General features: G+C 35.3%; 1 protein-coding gene across 2 annotated transcripts in view; it reads left to right on the forward strand.

The window, feature by feature from the left end:
* Window positions 1-17,418, forward strand: part of clt (cricklet) — a 32,562-nt gene extending 15,144 nt beyond the window's left edge. Inside the window, exons 2-5 of one of the 2 annotated variants that reach the window (XM_067774985.1) lie at window positions 7,719-7,856; window positions 13,961-14,175; window positions 15,928-16,054; window positions 16,123-17,418. In XM_067774985.1, coding sequence (XP_067631086.1) covers window positions 7,719-7,856; window positions 13,961-14,175; window positions 15,928-16,054; window positions 16,123-17,313 — 1,671 coding nt within the window. In that variant the 3' untranslated portion in view covers window positions 17,314-17,418. The remainder of the gene's footprint in view (window positions 1-7,718; window positions 7,857-13,960; window positions 14,176-15,927; window positions 16,055-16,122) is intronic. The other variant, XM_067774986.1, reaches the window with a different exon arrangement.
* Window positions 17,419-17,504: the final 86 nt, after the last annotated feature.

Here is a 17,504-nt window from a genome sequence, read left to right on the forward strand (position 1 = left end):
CGACATAAAATAATGAAGTAAAAACCCCCGGAAGTACAATCCTAGATCCGCCACTGAGCTCATGGTTGGGGGTATCGAATGCTTTGGTGAAATCAGTGTATATAAGTTAGTTGTTAGTTAAAAATCCTTCCATAACTTCAGAGGCAAACACGAGCAATTTGGTAATGGTTGATCTTTAACAGATGAAACCGTGTTGGCATGGCGATAAAAGTGAAGAGCATTGATATTGAAGTTGGCTGGTAACAGTATGTTCAAAAACTTCAGGAATAGCTAAAAGTTGAAAAATGTCCCTGTAGCTCTCGACATTGTACCTACTACCTTTTTTATGCAAAGATTTAATAAAAAACAGTTTCCAAAGAGCCGGGAATTATACAGAGACCAGACATAACACAAATAATTTTAAAATAGGCCTATATACAGGGCCGGTCTACCATATACGCGACCGCCTAGGGCACCAAGTTCTAGGGGGCACAAAATTCGATAAACACTTTTGTACTAAAAATCCTTTTTGCAAAAAAAAAAAAGAAATTTTGTAGGGACCCTATATTAAGTTTCATTAAAAAAAATTTTATTTCCCCTTAGTTATATTTTACAACACAACTTGTCTGGTCTCATGCCCAATTTAGTATTTTGTTGACGATACCAATGTCGGTTACGAGTGGCGAGCGTAGCTTTTCGAAACTGAAATTAATCAAAACGTACTTGCGTTTGGCCATGAGCAGAAAATTGCGCAAAAATTAGATTTAAGAAAAATTATATCAACTTTGTCTGAGTTGAAGGCGCGGAAAATGAAGTTTTAGTAAATTCTAAGATAATTAAAAATACTTTTGTGTGTTATATTTTCGTTCTTTTGTTGAAAAAAATATATGTAATATGCAAAAGAAATATTTTTTTGTTTTATAGACACTAAGTTTCAATTTAATATTTCTGATCTCTAATTTTCTGATCTCCAATTTTCTGATCTCCAATTTCTTTCTATAAATACGGGAGAAAGGGGCCGCAAATAATAACTCCCCTAGGGCTCCAAATTCTCTTGAGCCGGCCCTGCCGATATATATATATATATATATATATATATATATATATATATATATATATATATATATATATATTTATTTCATATTTCTTTATTTCAGTCTATGGCATTTAAAGCCCTTACAGACTAGATAACAATGTTAAATTAAAATTAGATAATTATTTAATAGTATAGTACATGAGTTGAGTATAGACACAATAAAACTTACATGCTATGAAGAGATTGACAAGCACATTTATCTGTTTGAAAAGATATCAGTAAGTATTGTTTTAAAAGTAAACTTAGAAAGAGAAAAATAAATAGCTGAATAATCAGAGATGCGATTAAAGTCGGTCATAGCTCTAAGCAAAGGTGCGTTTGAGGCATAGAGGGTTCGGACACAATCCGTACAGAAAATAGGTATATTACGAAGAGGCCTTATAGGGATATGGAATCGGAGACTCCTGAGGAGACAAGGTGCATCAACTACACCATTAATAATGTCATAAACAAACATGAGCGATAGGACAGTTCTTCTGCATTCCAGGGACTCTAATTTGATAAGTGAGCACCTGGATTTATAAGATGTAATCGGTTCAGAAAAGTTCAGCGAGCGCAGCGCGAACCGAACAAACGCTTTCTGCACACGTTCAAGCCTAACAATATGGCATTCATGATACGGCCTCCAAATAAAACAGGCATATTCCAGCTTCGAACGAACTAGTGCAGTGAATAACTTGAGGGTGTAGGGATCCGTGAAGGGTGTGCAGGAACGCCTAATAAAAGCCAGAAGTGAATACGCATTAGCAATAGTAGAATTTTTATGAGTCGTGAAAAAAAATTTCGAATCGAAGACAACACCCAAGTCCTTTATCTCGTTAAGAGTTGAGAGGTGGGTACCATCGAGAGAGTAGGAAGTGGGAATGAGGCCACGTGATTTGGAAAAGCTTACAAGAAAGCATTTGCTAACATTTAGTGGCAAGTTATTGGCACGAAACCAAACAGCAACGTTATCTAAATCATATTGCATTTTAATCACGTCGTCTGAGTTTGCGATGGTATTAAAAATCTTTAGGTCATCAGCGTATAATAGAAAATTAGAGTGCTGGAAGCAGGTGGAAATATCGTTTATAAAAATTACAAGAAGTAATGGGCCAAGTATGCTACCTTGAAGCACCCCGGAGGTGGCTGTGAATGTGTGGGTGAAGAGTTATTGTCTATAACCACAACACAGCTACGCTGGTGGAGGTATGATTTAATCCATGATAAAAACATCGAGTGGAAGCCCACGCGAGTCAATTTAGAAATCAGGATAGAATGACTAACTTTATCAAATGCTTTTGAGAAGTCGGTGTACACAGTATCAACTTGACAACGGTCATTAAAAGAAGATATGCAAAAATCAAAGAAGATAGATAGGTTTGTTACAGTGGATCTACCGGCCATAAAATCATGCTGATTTTCAGTGATTAGAGGTTTAACGGCAAAGTACATTTTTTGGTTTCACAATGTACTCGAATAATTTTGAAACAGATGATAAATTTGCAATGGGCCTATAATTCGCGACATTGTTCTTGCTACCGCACTTGAAAATAGGGCTGATGAAGGTTATCTTCCACGCATCAATAAATTCGCCGCACTCTAAAGATTTCTTGAAAATTAAAAGGAGGGGAAATGCCAGAGCCAAACAATTTTTCAAAAGATAAGACGATAAGCCGTCAATATCAGTATGGGTAGATGATTTAATATTCTGGATTCCATCGACCATATCTTCAATTGATAGAGTCAGCGCACCAAAGTTAATGGGACTGTCATCCACAGTGGACAACTCCTGCGGGTTTTCCGGTGACGTAACGAAATTGGAGCAGAAGAAAGCTGCAAAAAGATTGGCCGCTTCAGCTGTTGATGAAGCATGCTCAGAATTATAGATGACTAAGGCAGGGATACTTGAGCATCGTTTTTTGGAATTTACATAAGTCCAGAATGCTCTAGAGTTTTCCTTAATGTCGGATTCAAAATTACGAACATAGTTACCATGGAGCCTCTTGCCTAACAGCTCATTACTTAAGCACTCAACTACGAACACCAACTAGTCCCGGAGAAAATGTGGACTTAAAAGATTGAAGAGTCTGTAGGACAATACTACTATAAATAGCAGGGTTTAGAATGGAATCCGAGGTAAAGCAGCGAGGAATAGGTGGACTTAAAGAACTCTGAGAATAGTTCCGCAACGTTATCATCAAAGCTAGCTTTTTTACATCCAAAGGAAATGAATAAAGAAATTTTATTCACCTTTAACTGGAGTTAAAACTCGCACTGAAAAACCGGGCATAGATCTAAAAAAGTTGCCTTGAAAACCCAAGCGGCTTATTTGCTCACAAGTTATAGCGAATAGGAAAACAGCTATCAAAGAAGCCGTCAAGTGTACTGTAAAAAATACAAATTGCTGAATCAACATCAGTACAGGCGTAAGATTGGGACCAGTAATTGGAAGCCATGAATTCGTTGAACATAATAAAGCCAGTTTTGTAGAAGCATCTGGAGCGGGGTGAGAAAATTACATGGAGGGTCTTCCGGAAGGGCTCATGATGGAATTTGAGTAAATTCAGCATTTTATTTCTATTATTTGGTACATTCTTAATTTAAAGCATGGGTGATTCCAACAGGATTTTGAGAAAATCATCTTCAATAGTAGCTGCTAAACAGTGCGAGTCACTAATATTAACCCCATTTACATTTGGCACATTAAAATCGCCAACAATCACAAATCGATCATTATCTCCCAACTCAGAATGTAAGTTGCGGGTAGCTAAGCTATGAATAGTAAATATATATTAATACGCTAACAAAATTTCCATACAATCAATTGACAGGCTGTTTCGCATACTTAGCATAGGTAAAATCATATAAAAGTTATATGAATCGATTCGTTTTGATCAGCCGCAGTGCATAGGCCTATTTTCGGTAACAAATGTTACTCTATTTGTTTATAATTAATAGAAAAAGTTTTTTGTAAATTCGAACAATTCATACAAATATCGTAAGTCATTTTCGTGCACAAGCGCGCCATCTTTGAGAACAAGTATCTAAGTGTTCTAATGCGAATTTCAAAGACCTAAACCTTTATGCACAAGCGCGCCTTCCTTGGGAACAATTATTTAAGTTTTCTAATGTGAATTTCAAATTTTATGTACACTCGCTAAATTCGAAAGCACAAACGTTTCACCTACATTCAAATATGGTTCCCCATTGTTGCCGCTTACCTATAATAGTCTCTACCAAAATCCTAAAAAATTGTTCCAAATTATTTTTAGCGTACCAAAAAATCTTAAATAGAATTAATTTTTGACCGGCCCAATTTTTGTGGCAAATTTCACTTAAACGTAAATACACAAGTCTTTATTTAACAGATTCTTTGTTTTTTATTTTAGTTGTTTTCAAAAAAACATGAAATCGCAATTAATGAGTTAACTTTTGTTGAAACTAAATAATTTATTTATAACAATTAATAGCAAATTTGCCCGAAAATGTTTTTGCATTTGCAGATTTAATCCTTATTTTAGATAAAGTACGTCGTATACTGAACAAAAAAAAAAGTTACAAAAATATAACATTACATTTTTTATATTGCCTTTTATGCTAATTTATTTTAGTTCTTATAAATGTTTTTGCATTTGCAGATTTAATCCTTATTTTAGATAAAGTACGTCGTATACTGAACAAAAAAAAAAGTTACAAAAATATAACATTACATTTTTTATATTGCCTTTTATGCTAATTTATTTTAGTTCTTATTTTATTTTATTACATATTCTCTTATTTCAAATTGGTTTGTTATTATTTTAATGCAACTTGACTGAATCAGAAAATTTCACGTTGTATATTAAACGAAACAAAAAAACGTCCCAAAAACGTTTTTGATTTTAGGTCAAAGCGGTTACCGGTTACAAAATTTCCATACAAACAATTGACAGGCGGTTTCGCATAGTTAGCATACGTAAAATCATATAAAAGTGATATGAATCGATTCGTATAGATCAGCCGCAGTGCATAGGCCTATTTTTGTTAACAAATATTACTCTATTTGTTTATAATTAATAGAAAAACTTTTTCGTAAATCCAACAATCTCTCCAAATATGGATATTTACTTTCTTGCACAAAAGCGCGCCAACCTTGGACAAATTATGTAAGTGCTCTAAGACACAAACCTACATAAGCGTACGCGCTACACGGTGAAAGATTAAAACATGGTTTCCCATTGTTGCCACTTGCATATAATAGCCTCTACCAAAATCCTAAAAAATTGTTCCAAAATATTTGTAGCGTACCAAAAAGCTTAAATAGAATTTATTTTTGACCGGCCCATTTTTTGTGCCAAATTTCACTTACACGTATGTATGTAAATACATAAGTCTTTATTTAACAGATTCTTTGTTTTTTTATTTTAGTTGTTTTCAAAAAAACATGAAATCGCAAATAATGAGTTAACTTTAGTTGAAACTAACTAATTTATTTATAACAATTAATGGAAAATTTGCCTGAAAATGTTTTGCATTTGCAGATTTAATCCTCATTTTAGATAAAGTACGTCTTATACTGAACGAAAAAAAAAAGTTACAAAAATATAACATTAAATTTTTTGTATTGCCTTTTATGCTAATTTATTTTACTTTTTATTTTATTATATATTCTCTTATTTCAAAATGGTTTATTATTATTTAACAGCAACTTGACTGAATCGGAAAATTTCACAATGTATATTAAACGAAACAAAAAAACGTCCCAAAAACGTCTTTGATTTTAGGTCAAAACAGCAACCGGCATCATAGCGTGCATAGTCAGTATATTACCCACTATATTTATTATTAGGCTAACTTTGTTGGATTATATATCCATTAATCGGATGCTTAGATCCCATAACCCTAATTTTTTATGGCGCTTAAAGTTATGAAATCAATGTTATTTTAGTAAATATGTTTGCGTGAATAACTTTATTGTTTTTGTTTGTTTTTCTTTTCTTTCTAATTTATTCTGCTTTGTTATATCTTAGTATTGTATTGTTCACAGACGACATTTTATCGTGGATATGGTCATATATATTCATGAATTGGAGTGTTTACAAATTTAATACAAATTAATTACGTACATACATAGATCTCAATGGGAATCCCAACATTAAATATTCGAACATTAGAATCTTCATATTTCCACAATGATCACATTAAATCCCGGAAAAAGTCTAAGTGCACTTATTGCGTTTTTATATGGAACTGTTTGTTCACTTTACTTAATTTTTTCGCAATTTAAGTACTTTATTTTTTTCTTTGATTAAACATTTTTTAGTAAACTCTGCTTTCTTTCTCATTACATAATTTTTTTATATTTTAATTTTATTTTTTATGAAGGTATCCGCTATTCTACTCGAAATTTTTGTTTTGTGTCACACTTACATATTATATACATATGTATTTATACAAAATTAAACGGGTGGCGTGAAATAGGCTAAATCCCTTTAGCAAATTTCTTCGTTTTTAACTAAAAGTTCGTTTTTTTTGAATTATGACACAATTGAAGTAAATGGGCGATATATGTATATAGGCCTACTGGGGAACCGAGCTCCCAAAACTAACTACGGTAGCGCGCCAACGGGGAACTTCCGGGTGGTGTGGAAAAACCTATTTTTCAATTCAATTTCAAGTAATTTCACCATAATTCTATGTCAATTTCATTTGATTTTACATCATTTTTATATTTTTGTTTAAGGAACTCCATACCAAAACGTTATAATTACACGCGAAAAGTTTGTAGAAAATTTAAGAAAATACAATCAAAAAGTACAAGGTCTTAGATCAAATTCAAAATTTTAAGGAAAAAGTTAAGTAAGTTAGACCAGTTTGCTATATTTCCAACACTTGATGCATAGACTGAGTTGAAAAAAATACACTTTGGTCGAATTTCGACCACAGGCGATACTAGTACACATTAACCTGGGTCGATTTGTATGGACGAAAGTTAACCTAAATGGCGCCATCGATTTTTCGATAGGATTTGGGCTTAGGAAAAAAAAGTTCCACTACGCATACCCAAAAAAATAATTTTTGAGCCTGCAAAAAAACACTATTTTTCGACCGAAATTCTTCTAAATCTCTATAAAAGAAATTTTTTTTTTTTTTCAAAAAACTGCATTAACCAATTTTGCATTTGCCAATTGCCACGAAAAAATACATAAAAAATGATTTGGAGCCTTGAAAATGAAAAAATTGAAAAAATCGTTGAAATTTTGCAGGCTCAAAAATTATTTTTTTGGGTATGCGTAGTGGAACTTTTTTTCCTGAGCCCAAATCCTATCGAAAAACCGATGGCGCGATATAGGTTAATAAATCGACCCAGTCTAATACACATACATATCCGAGCAGGGTGATATATAACAACAGCAAAAAATTATTCGAAGGACACCGAACGAAAGTCTAACTGCTATGAATTCGATATCAGACATGGTTCAACGAAATTTTCTTAGATATAAGGTTTGAATAAACAGCAATAAGAACACCTCCCGCTTAAGCCAGGTAAAGGCGACTACTTGTGCCGTAAGAGTGAAGTTATTAAGGAAAAAAGGGGTAGAAGATATATTTTATTTAACTTTTGTAACCCAACCATATTAAGAAACGCTTACGTATGTATGTACCTATGTTGTTCTTGCAGGCGACGTCACAAGTCAAAGTACAAATACCGCAAGGTGTCGTCGTTGGACGGAAAGAGTTATTACCAAATGGTGAGCCGTATCATAGCTTTAAAGGAGTGCCTTATGCAGTGCCACCACTTGGAGAGTTGCGCTTCAGGGTAAAATATATTCCTTTTGATGGTTGTTGATTTCGGGGTAAAGTACTGGAAACGATCTGCCGTCATCATCTGTCGATTGTCAGATTTGGTTGAATCGCAAATGGATACAAACAAATTCGGAGCAAGAAGCTGGTATACTGAACAAAGGATCTTACTATTGTAGATACAGAATCGGCTATAGCACTTCGCTTTAAAACTCCCTTCATATCTCCATAATTTGATTCAAGGTTCCATCATTAACTGTTAAAGCCCCGCGTGAATTACTCGGTTTTTCGATCACTTGTGTAAATTTGTGTCTTCAATCTCTTGAACCAAGTCAACTGACAAAACTTTTATTTCGCAATATATAGGTACTCATTTGTAGTTTTATTCCACAATTTGGCATACACTTCTATCATTAACCCTTCAGTGCAAAGTGAGAGTTTTTCGGTATACAAATGACCCACAGACGCAAAATTTTTAATTTCCGCCGTCGGATTCGCTATTCCGAGTCCAAAACGCGTTTTTTGTCACCCCTCCCTATGTTTTGGATGTGTATTAAGAGTGTTATGGTGTCGTTTTCTTAAGAACTGCATATCTTAGCATATTAAGTATAGGTTGCCATACCTGAAGTATTTTGAATGATGAATGAAACTGTTGAGATTTAGTAAATCTCTTTACAAAACTGTTGCTGTTTCCATTTGCATATGTTTACATAGCATATCTCCACTTAGAGCTTTATTCGAGATTTAGGCATCTGAGGGGATTTAACGTTAAATCTTACAAGTTTTATCATACAAAAATAAATCTCGAAACCAAGGCGACTTCAGTACCAGGTGTTGCTATCCCAACAGCTGATTGCTTCTTCTTGATAATTTTTCATACGAAACCTTGTACAACAATATGTCAGTTAATCGAAATCTATGAAAATTTTCTTTTGACTTGGCATTCTTCTGCACGGCGAATTCGTTGAATTCGCTCTGCCACTACCTGGTATAGATTCGCCTTGCTCAAAACGCAGAATGGAGTTGAGTTAAATCTTCAATCATTTGTTCAATCATTAAAATGTTTCAGGTACGGCAACCTGCAATTCATATGTCATGTAACTTTCTGATAGGAAAATATTTTAAATTGAGATAAGTTTTTGAACTCATGGATGACAGAAGTTTTTAAGTTAAGAATTGTATTGCTAAAAGTGTGTAGAACAAAAAAATTTTTCAAAATAGAATATTTAGATATGTTTCTGCTTTTTAGAATATGTGAAAATGTACTGGTTAAAATATAAGATTTAATAAATCTTAACCAAGGCGAATTCAGTACAGTATTTTTATCCCAACAGATGATTGTTCCTTTAATATCTTTAATACAACGCCTCGTACAACAATATGTCAGTTCAAGGCGAATTCAGTACCAGGTGTTGTTATGCCAACAGCTGATTGCTTCTTCTATATAATTTTTCATACGAAGCCAAGGCGAATCCATACAAGGCGGTAGCAAAGCGAATTCAACCAATTCGTCGTGCAGAAGAATTTCAAGTCAAAAGAAAATTTTTATTGATTTCGATTAACTGACATACTGTTGTACAAGGCTTTGTATGGAAACTTATCAAGAAGAAGCAATCAGCTGTTGGGATAACACCACCTGGTACTGAATTCGCCTTGATACGAAGCCTTGTACAACAATATGTCAGTTAATCGAAATATATGAAAATTTTCTTTTGACATTCTTGACATTCTTTTAAACGGCGAATTGGGTGAATTCGCTTTGCCACCACCTGGTATAGATTCGCCTTGTGTCAGTTAATCGAAATCAATGAAAATTTTCTTTTTTATTGACATTCTTCTGCATGGCGAATTCCTTGAATTCGCTTTGCCAGCAGCTTGTATGGATTCGCCTTGATCTTAAAAGTTAAAGCTCTAGGTGGAGATCATGGCGGAACCATACAAGGTGGCAGCATGATGACATACTTACAAACATAATAAAAGTTCCATGTATTTTGTTTTTGTAAATCGGCGGACTAATGTCAAAATCGTACTGCGCCGGAAGTTGATGTATCAAATGAAATTAAAAAAGTTCAAATCAGCTGTCACCGTGCTGCCACCTTGTATAGTTACGCCCAAGGCGAATTTCGTAGAGGTGGTGTTACCACAACAGCTGATTGCTTCTTCTTGATTATTTTCCATAAAATGCCTTGTACTTTAATATGTCAGTTAATCGAAATCAATGAAACTTTTCTTTTGACTTGACATTCTTCTGCACGGCGAATTGGTTGAATTCGCTTTGCCACCACCTGGTATGTATTCGCCTTGGTTACGCCATGGCGGAGATTTAAAATTTTACTGTTATTACACAAGTAGATTCTCTGATTGATTTTTAAAACGGTTTTATATAACGTTCAATGAAAATAACAAAAACATGCATGGTTGAACCCCAAAAATTTTACCGGAAAGCGATTCATGAAAAGTAAACTCAATTACATACGGGAACTCAGGCAGCACAAAGTTCACAGCAAACATTCGGAGTAAAAAAAGTGTCATAAAAGACACCTAATTGGAACGCCGGAAATTAGAGTATTTCTCTTTTTGCTGTAGGGTACTGGTAATGGACTAATTTTATTAATTTAATTTAACTTTGTAAATACATATATTACTTTGAATTTTGTAATTTTCAGTATGTATCCAAATATTTATTTTTCAATTTTGAATTCTGGATTATCAGAAGCATGAATGTGCCAAAATGAAAATGTTGGGAAATCAACTTTCAAAGTTTATTCCTCTCTTAAAATAAGAAGTATTAGTTTTTAATGTAAAAATATATCAATAAATAATACTCAGAATATGCTCTTTCAACTGGGATAACTGTTTTGCTCGCATCCCTTTTATTTTCCGAGATTTAGCACATTCATTTTTCTGGCACAACAAAAGTTTAAAAAACTGATCTAAATTTTTATTAACACAGCTATACAAAAAAATTCAAAGTAGTCGGATCACGTAATGCGGCTCATGTTTTCTGTGACTTTTTATGCGCTGAGTCCGTATACGCTATAGGAATTGGCCCAACTGGTCATGGTATGGTTTAACTTCAAAAGACATAAAAAAAATTCCTGCAGGCTAATTCCGTTGGCGGATTCGGGTTCAAAGCATCACAATACTTGGAAAAACATCCGAAGCTGTGACTCATAGAAAGTATGTAAATGAAAAAAATTACACATTAAATTAAATTTCATATACACTAATGTGTTTTTATCTAAGATATTATTGCAAACTTAGAACTAGTTCTCATTTTCGGAATCAGAATCTATTGAAATGTTGGGTTCGGGTAAAGCGTCACTGTTGCCCTTTAGATTTTTATAAAAATAATGATATTCTTTTAGTATAACCAGTTTTTCGTACATTTTTCTCAAGTCTTTTAGTTTGCCCCGGCGATAGGCAACGGCTTCGAATAAACCGGTTTGCCTTTTTATACTCAGCGTGCTTTGCACACAGAGTATATTAAATTTGATTGGATAACGGTTGGTTGTACAGGTATAAAGGAATCCAGATAGACATAGACTTCCATATATCAAAATCATCAAAAAAAAAAATGTTGATTGAGCGTAGCACCGCCCACTTGTGATAAAATCAACTTTACAAATATTATTAATCATAAAAATCGTTAAACCTATCGTAACAAAATTCGGCAGAGATGTTGCCTTTCCTATAGGGAATGCCTTGAATAAAAACTAACGAAATCGGTTAGGGACCACGCCCACTTTTATATTAAAGATTTTTAAAAGGTTCGTGGACGAATAAAATAAGCTATATCTTTGTAAAAAAGAGCTTTATATTAATGGTATTTCATTTCTCAAGTGGATTTATAACAATAAATTGGAAAAACTACAAAGTTTTAAAATTGGCGGTGGCACCGCCCCTCTTATGACTCAGCAATTTTCTATGTTTCGGGAGCCATAACTCGAAGAAAAATCAAGGGATCGTAATAAAATTGGGTACACATATTTTCCTTATAGCAAAAAATATTTCGGCAACTTAGATATAAAACAAGTTTAAAAGGGTCGTAGACTAGAATAATAAGCTATAACTTAGCAAAAAATAGTTTTGAATCAATGATATTTCACTTATCAAGTTTTATTGTAAGAGGAAATGGGGAGACATTTTTTTTAAACGGGCGGTGCCACGTGTTATGTAGAAAAGTAATTTCAAAAATTGTTGGGCCATATCAACGAATATGTCATACAAACAGGAACTGCATTACTTTGTTGCCGGTCAGAAACATGAATGTGCCACATTCATTTTTCTGACCCAACTTTATGTGATTGAATTCTACATTCATGAAAACGGCATTGCAAATTATTGGGATTTCCATGTAAGGTAGGAAGCTGTAGATTTAAGTAGAACGTAAAGAATCTAAAGGGCAATCCAACGAAGCTTCTAACAAAAAATTGGAAAATTTGCACATTCATGCTTCTGGCTAGCGAGCGACGATATATTAATCAACCAAGTTATCAATATTACTACACTTGCAATGGTCGTCCATTATAAAACTTATTTCAAATATTATGTGAGTCTAAATAGTTCAATCAGACTCCTATTACTCTGATAATTTACTTATATGACTCTTTTCGGAGTCAATTTTATGCATTATATAAGGGATTAGGATTGCCCTTGGCATCAAATATGGGGAAGCGTATTAGGAAGCCTTGTTGGAAAGTACGATATTTGGAATGGAACCCCTTGAAGGTAGGGCATACCGGTGACAGCGCCAATTTAAGACATAGGAAGGCTCGACACACCAACTGGGGTGCACTGATACATTGTTAATATGCGGATAATGAAGAAATTACTACGCGAAGGGTTCATGAAAGAAAAATCGTTCATACCAATTTAGAAAGGGAAGAGCAAGAAACGTGATAATGCCCCACCACAAACCTGCATGACTAGCTTGCAATGAGGCCCATCATTAGTATTAAATCGGCGTCATGTTATGAACTGTTAAAATATCTAAAGGCAATGTTGAAAGTTACACTTGCGCTAATGAACGTAGGTAAAAGTCTAGAACAGCGGTCGACCGCTCCTACGCGCTCTAAAATATCTGTAGTCTTGTCAAAGGACGTACAAATTTTCAACTTTGCTTGCGAATATCTCCTGAGCTAAAATTGTGTTGCCGCTTGCGAATTATTGTTGCCGAAGTCAAGATGCATCGTTTGGCACCCTTCCAGATATTTTTGTGTTGGTCGCTTACTAATAGTCGACCGCTGTTATAGACTTTCACCATAAAATATATAAAAAGAAAATAGACAAAACGGATAGAGCAGAGCGGTAGTGGAATGTCTTAAAATAATGTTCGTTGGGTGCATGAGACTGAATCATGTACCACACTACTGGAGAACTACTCGTGTAGCTTTCCTACCAAAGGCGGGAAGATCGTATGTATCGTATGTCGTATGTATCCCAAAGACTACAGCCCATTGACTTAACATCATTTCTGCTCAAAACCTTTTGGAGGCTGATAGATGTGTTCATAAAGTCCAACGTGGATGAAGAACTGCTCTCCACAACACAACATGCGTACACCAAAAGCAAGTTGGTAGACACTGCACTGCATAGGGTGCAAAGTACTCTAGCCATTCTTTTTTAGCCAAAACTGAAACCGATTTGTAGACCCAGTGGATATAAAGTTTTTGTTTTCCAAACTCAACGAATGCCTTCCCCTTTCTTTGGTGTCACATTCGGGTATTGAAAGGAACACTTTCCGGATGGGATCATGCTAGACTAACGTTAAATTTTTCATGGGTAACCAGGTGGCAATTCGAGAAAACAAGAAATCGTTCGAAGACTTTTCACTTATGCTGCAAGAGCCATTCCATCTTTTTGCGACAGCGTTCATGATTCCCATCTATACATTTAGACTACTGAGATATAAATCTGAGGAGATTAGGGAAGTTTGTTCTCCTATTTGTGGACCGCTTCTGTGTTACTCACGCGTTAAAAGAACCGAAACCTAGGCAGTTATTAACCTAAAAAGCCAAAAACTAAATTTCAAAGCACCAGAAGTACACGAAAGCAACAACCAAAATTTCCGCACGGAAACACAGCATAAGAAAAAAATAATAATTTTATTCTATTTAGTCGCCTGTGCCGCTGGAGCGTTTTAATACTCCTCTTCTGGATTGTACAAAAGAGCGCGATGTATGCCACCAACGTGATCCAACAACTCAAGAAATTGTAGGATCTGAAGACTGCCTTTACCTCAATGTTTATGCACCAGCAAACCGATCAACAAGTCCATTGCCAGTTATGGTTTGGATACATGGAGGAGGATTTTTGTTTGGTTCAAGTAAGAAGTTAGTAAATACATACAGCATTTAACGCTAACATACTGAAATTAATAGTTAAAAGGAAATAGATGGAGAAACTGCCTATAGCTGGAGGGAAAGACGCTGGCTGGGTCAGTTGCACTTACCATTCTCGTGTTTAAGTATTTCGTTTAGAACATGCCCAAATTGTTGTAGCAGTACTTCGCCCGAAATAAAAGTGCTGTGGTGGGAATTCAGGGCCTTATCCTAATCGGTTCTACTCAATTTAGTGGACCCAAAGAGACAAAATCAGCTTTGAATGTTAGCTGGTTCTGTTTTCATGGGTGCTGGGCCAAATTTCCGTGCTTAGCCTACATTTCGGTTAATTTTTGTTTAATATGCTGATCTGATGAATCTTTAAAAGTCCAAATGAAGATTCAAGTTATATGACCCATTACTCATTTTTAACCTCCTGCTTCCCCTTTATCAAAGGTGTCACGGATAAGCAAAGTGGAACGGCCTTGAAAGTTCGATGTGTTCAAATCAAATTGTCGCGTTAGTATCCCGAGCTTTATGGATTCATATCCGGTTAAGGAGTGCTGCTCCTGTCAATTCTCCCGAAAAGAACATGCGAAGACGACTCTTTGCCCTTAAATAGTAGGCTTTTGCTTAAAGTTGGGGATGGTGTTTTTTAGTCAGGTTTAAGTTTTAGTTTAAGTTTCTTCAACATTGTAACATAGTTTCTCCCGAGAGCTATTTACGTCGCTATATTTTGTAGAAGGAAACCTTAGAGAAATTCATGCTGAGGGTTATTATCGCCAAAATAAGGAAGCCAGAGCCTTCTGCTCGGAATCAAGGTGTTATTTTAAATCTTCACAGCCATGGACCATAATAAGCATTGAAACATTGGAAAAAGTAAAGAAATCTACCAGTTTCAGAATCACCTGAGCACTCATAAAGAATTTTTAACTTTGATTCAAATCTCTTTCTTCTAAAATAGTTACTAAGGACCTCTTCGCTATTTATTACATGGAGGACGTGAACAACGTGGACACAACAAAACATCCGTAAGAAACTCAGACTAGTATCTCAAGAGACTAGGAGAAGAGCGTATTCGATTCGGTCGCAGAATCAGATTTTCCAACCTAAAGCTTACAGTAGATTAAATGAGATATCGAAAGTTTAGTGCTTTCGAAGTACTTCGTTCATACATCCCTTCTTTGTGTTACAAAATACTACAGCTTTCGACGAAAGGTACCCCAAAAGGTCTACCTTGGCTTATGTATTATTCTGTCCTAACTTTGGCTTATCCACATGACTTTAGAAGTCTTTTATCTTCTCTGCCTACCTCTCTCATTCTTCCTATCTCTATTCCTCTTACTTTTTTCGCTCCTTCCTCACCTTTTCTCTCTTTTTGTATCCTTCCGTCGTTTTCTCCCGCTCCCGTCATCTTTTCATATCTCTCTTGCTCCCTATCCTTCCTCCCCCACTCCCTCCTATTTTGTCTACCTCTATCTACCCTTAGCCACAGTTGCCAAATCCTCGGATGCTAAAGAAACAGGATTCGCCCTTGAAAGGGTTGCGCGCACAACCCATTGAATCAATTGGGTATTTCATTCGCCTCTTACGACAAGTTTACTTGCCGCGGGTATATCCTAAGCCCCCTAACCCGCTTGGGTATCGTTTTCTAATCGGAGCTTTTTGTCTGGTATTATTGCATTAAATAAGAACTAGGATATTTTATTTTATAAGAATTTTCTTTTTGACACTAACCGATGTTATGATTGCTCCCTCTTTAAGTACACTGCCACTGAGCTTAATGTGCGAGGATGTAATTGTCGTAACTCTAAATTATCGTTTGGGCGCTTGGGGTTTTCTTTGTTTACCGGAAGAGGAAATTTGGGGTAATGCAGGCTTGAAAGATCAGGTATGTATGTTTAAGTATATATGATACAATTTTGGTTTGTTTCTAATTACCTTGCATTACTTATTCAGCGTCTGGCATTGCAATGGGTTCATGATAATATCGCCTATTTTAATGGCGATCCCACAAACGTTACCCTGTTCGGCGAAAGCGCAGGCGCAGCTTCTGTTCACTTGCACACAATGGCTTCACACGCTCACAAACTATTTCACAAAGCAATCATACAAAGTGGTACAGCTAATATGGAATGGGTCTTTCAACGAAATCCAACTTATAAAGTACGTCGCTTATGCGAACTACTCGGTCTACAATCAACGAGTAACACCAAAGAGATGCTCAAGTTCCTACAATCTCCCGACAAAGTTAAGCCATTTAATGTTTTAACTAATGTGATGCCTCTACTTACGCCCGATGAACGTCGACGTGGTCTGCCGCTCCCCTTTCGACCGGTAATTGAAGATTCAAGTAGTAAAGATAGGTTCATTGGTATGCCCGTATTGGAACGCATGCAACAAAAAAATTATTTACATATGCCAATCATAATGGGCTATAACTCCGCTGAAGGTATAGCATTTCTTTTTAATGCTGTACGACGTCTCGAAGATATAGATAAAGATTTAGAACGCTTTGTGCCACGTAATATACCGTTGCCTGTTGATCATGTCGAAATTAAAGAGTTGGCTCAAAAGCTTCGCGAATTCTATTTCAATGGTCATAAAGTAACACACGAACAATTGAATGCGCTGACGCACGTGCTCTCCGACTATCATTTCATGATTGATCTACAATTGGCTTTAAAGTTGCAGCTACAACATCAACCAAATGCACCAACATATTTCTATCGTTACGATTATACGGGTGGACGTGATTTGTTGAAAAAACTTTTCCAACTAGAACATATACCAGGCGCATGCCATGCCGATGAGCTATTCTATCTTTTCCAAACGCCTGGTGTTGATCCTCGCAAATTTGAGGAGAATGATAAACGTAATATGAAAAGTTTGTGTTCAATGTGGGCCAATTTTGCTCGTTATAGTAATCCGACACCACCAGAAAGTGTAATTACAAGGGAATTGGGTTGTACGTGGATACCAGTGAAAGTAGTAGATGGTAAAGAGAAGGACTTGGAACTGAATTGTCTCATCATTGACCGTCAATGTAAAATGGTTCGAAATCCAGATAAGGATCGCATGAATTTCTGGCAGGAAATACATCGCAAATATCCACCTTTGGATCATTCAGTGATTAGTGCGAAGTTATGAAAGCGTATATATGCATATATGTAAATATTTTAATGTGTAAAATATGTATGTATGTGTATTACATTAATTAAACAAATATATTTTATAATAGTAAAATATAATAACTTAAAACTAAAACAATTTGACATCTTAATACAAATCAAGCAAGTGACTGTGCCAAATACCTTATACCATTCTTGAGTGTAACAGAG

The sequence above is a fragment of the Eurosta solidaginis genome, chromosome 3, assembly GCF_040869045.1.
Source record: "Eurosta solidaginis isolate ZX-2024a chromosome 3, ASM4086904v1, whole genome shotgun sequence".
NCBI lineage: Eukaryota > Metazoa > Arthropoda > Insecta > Diptera > Tephritidae > Eurosta > Eurosta solidaginis.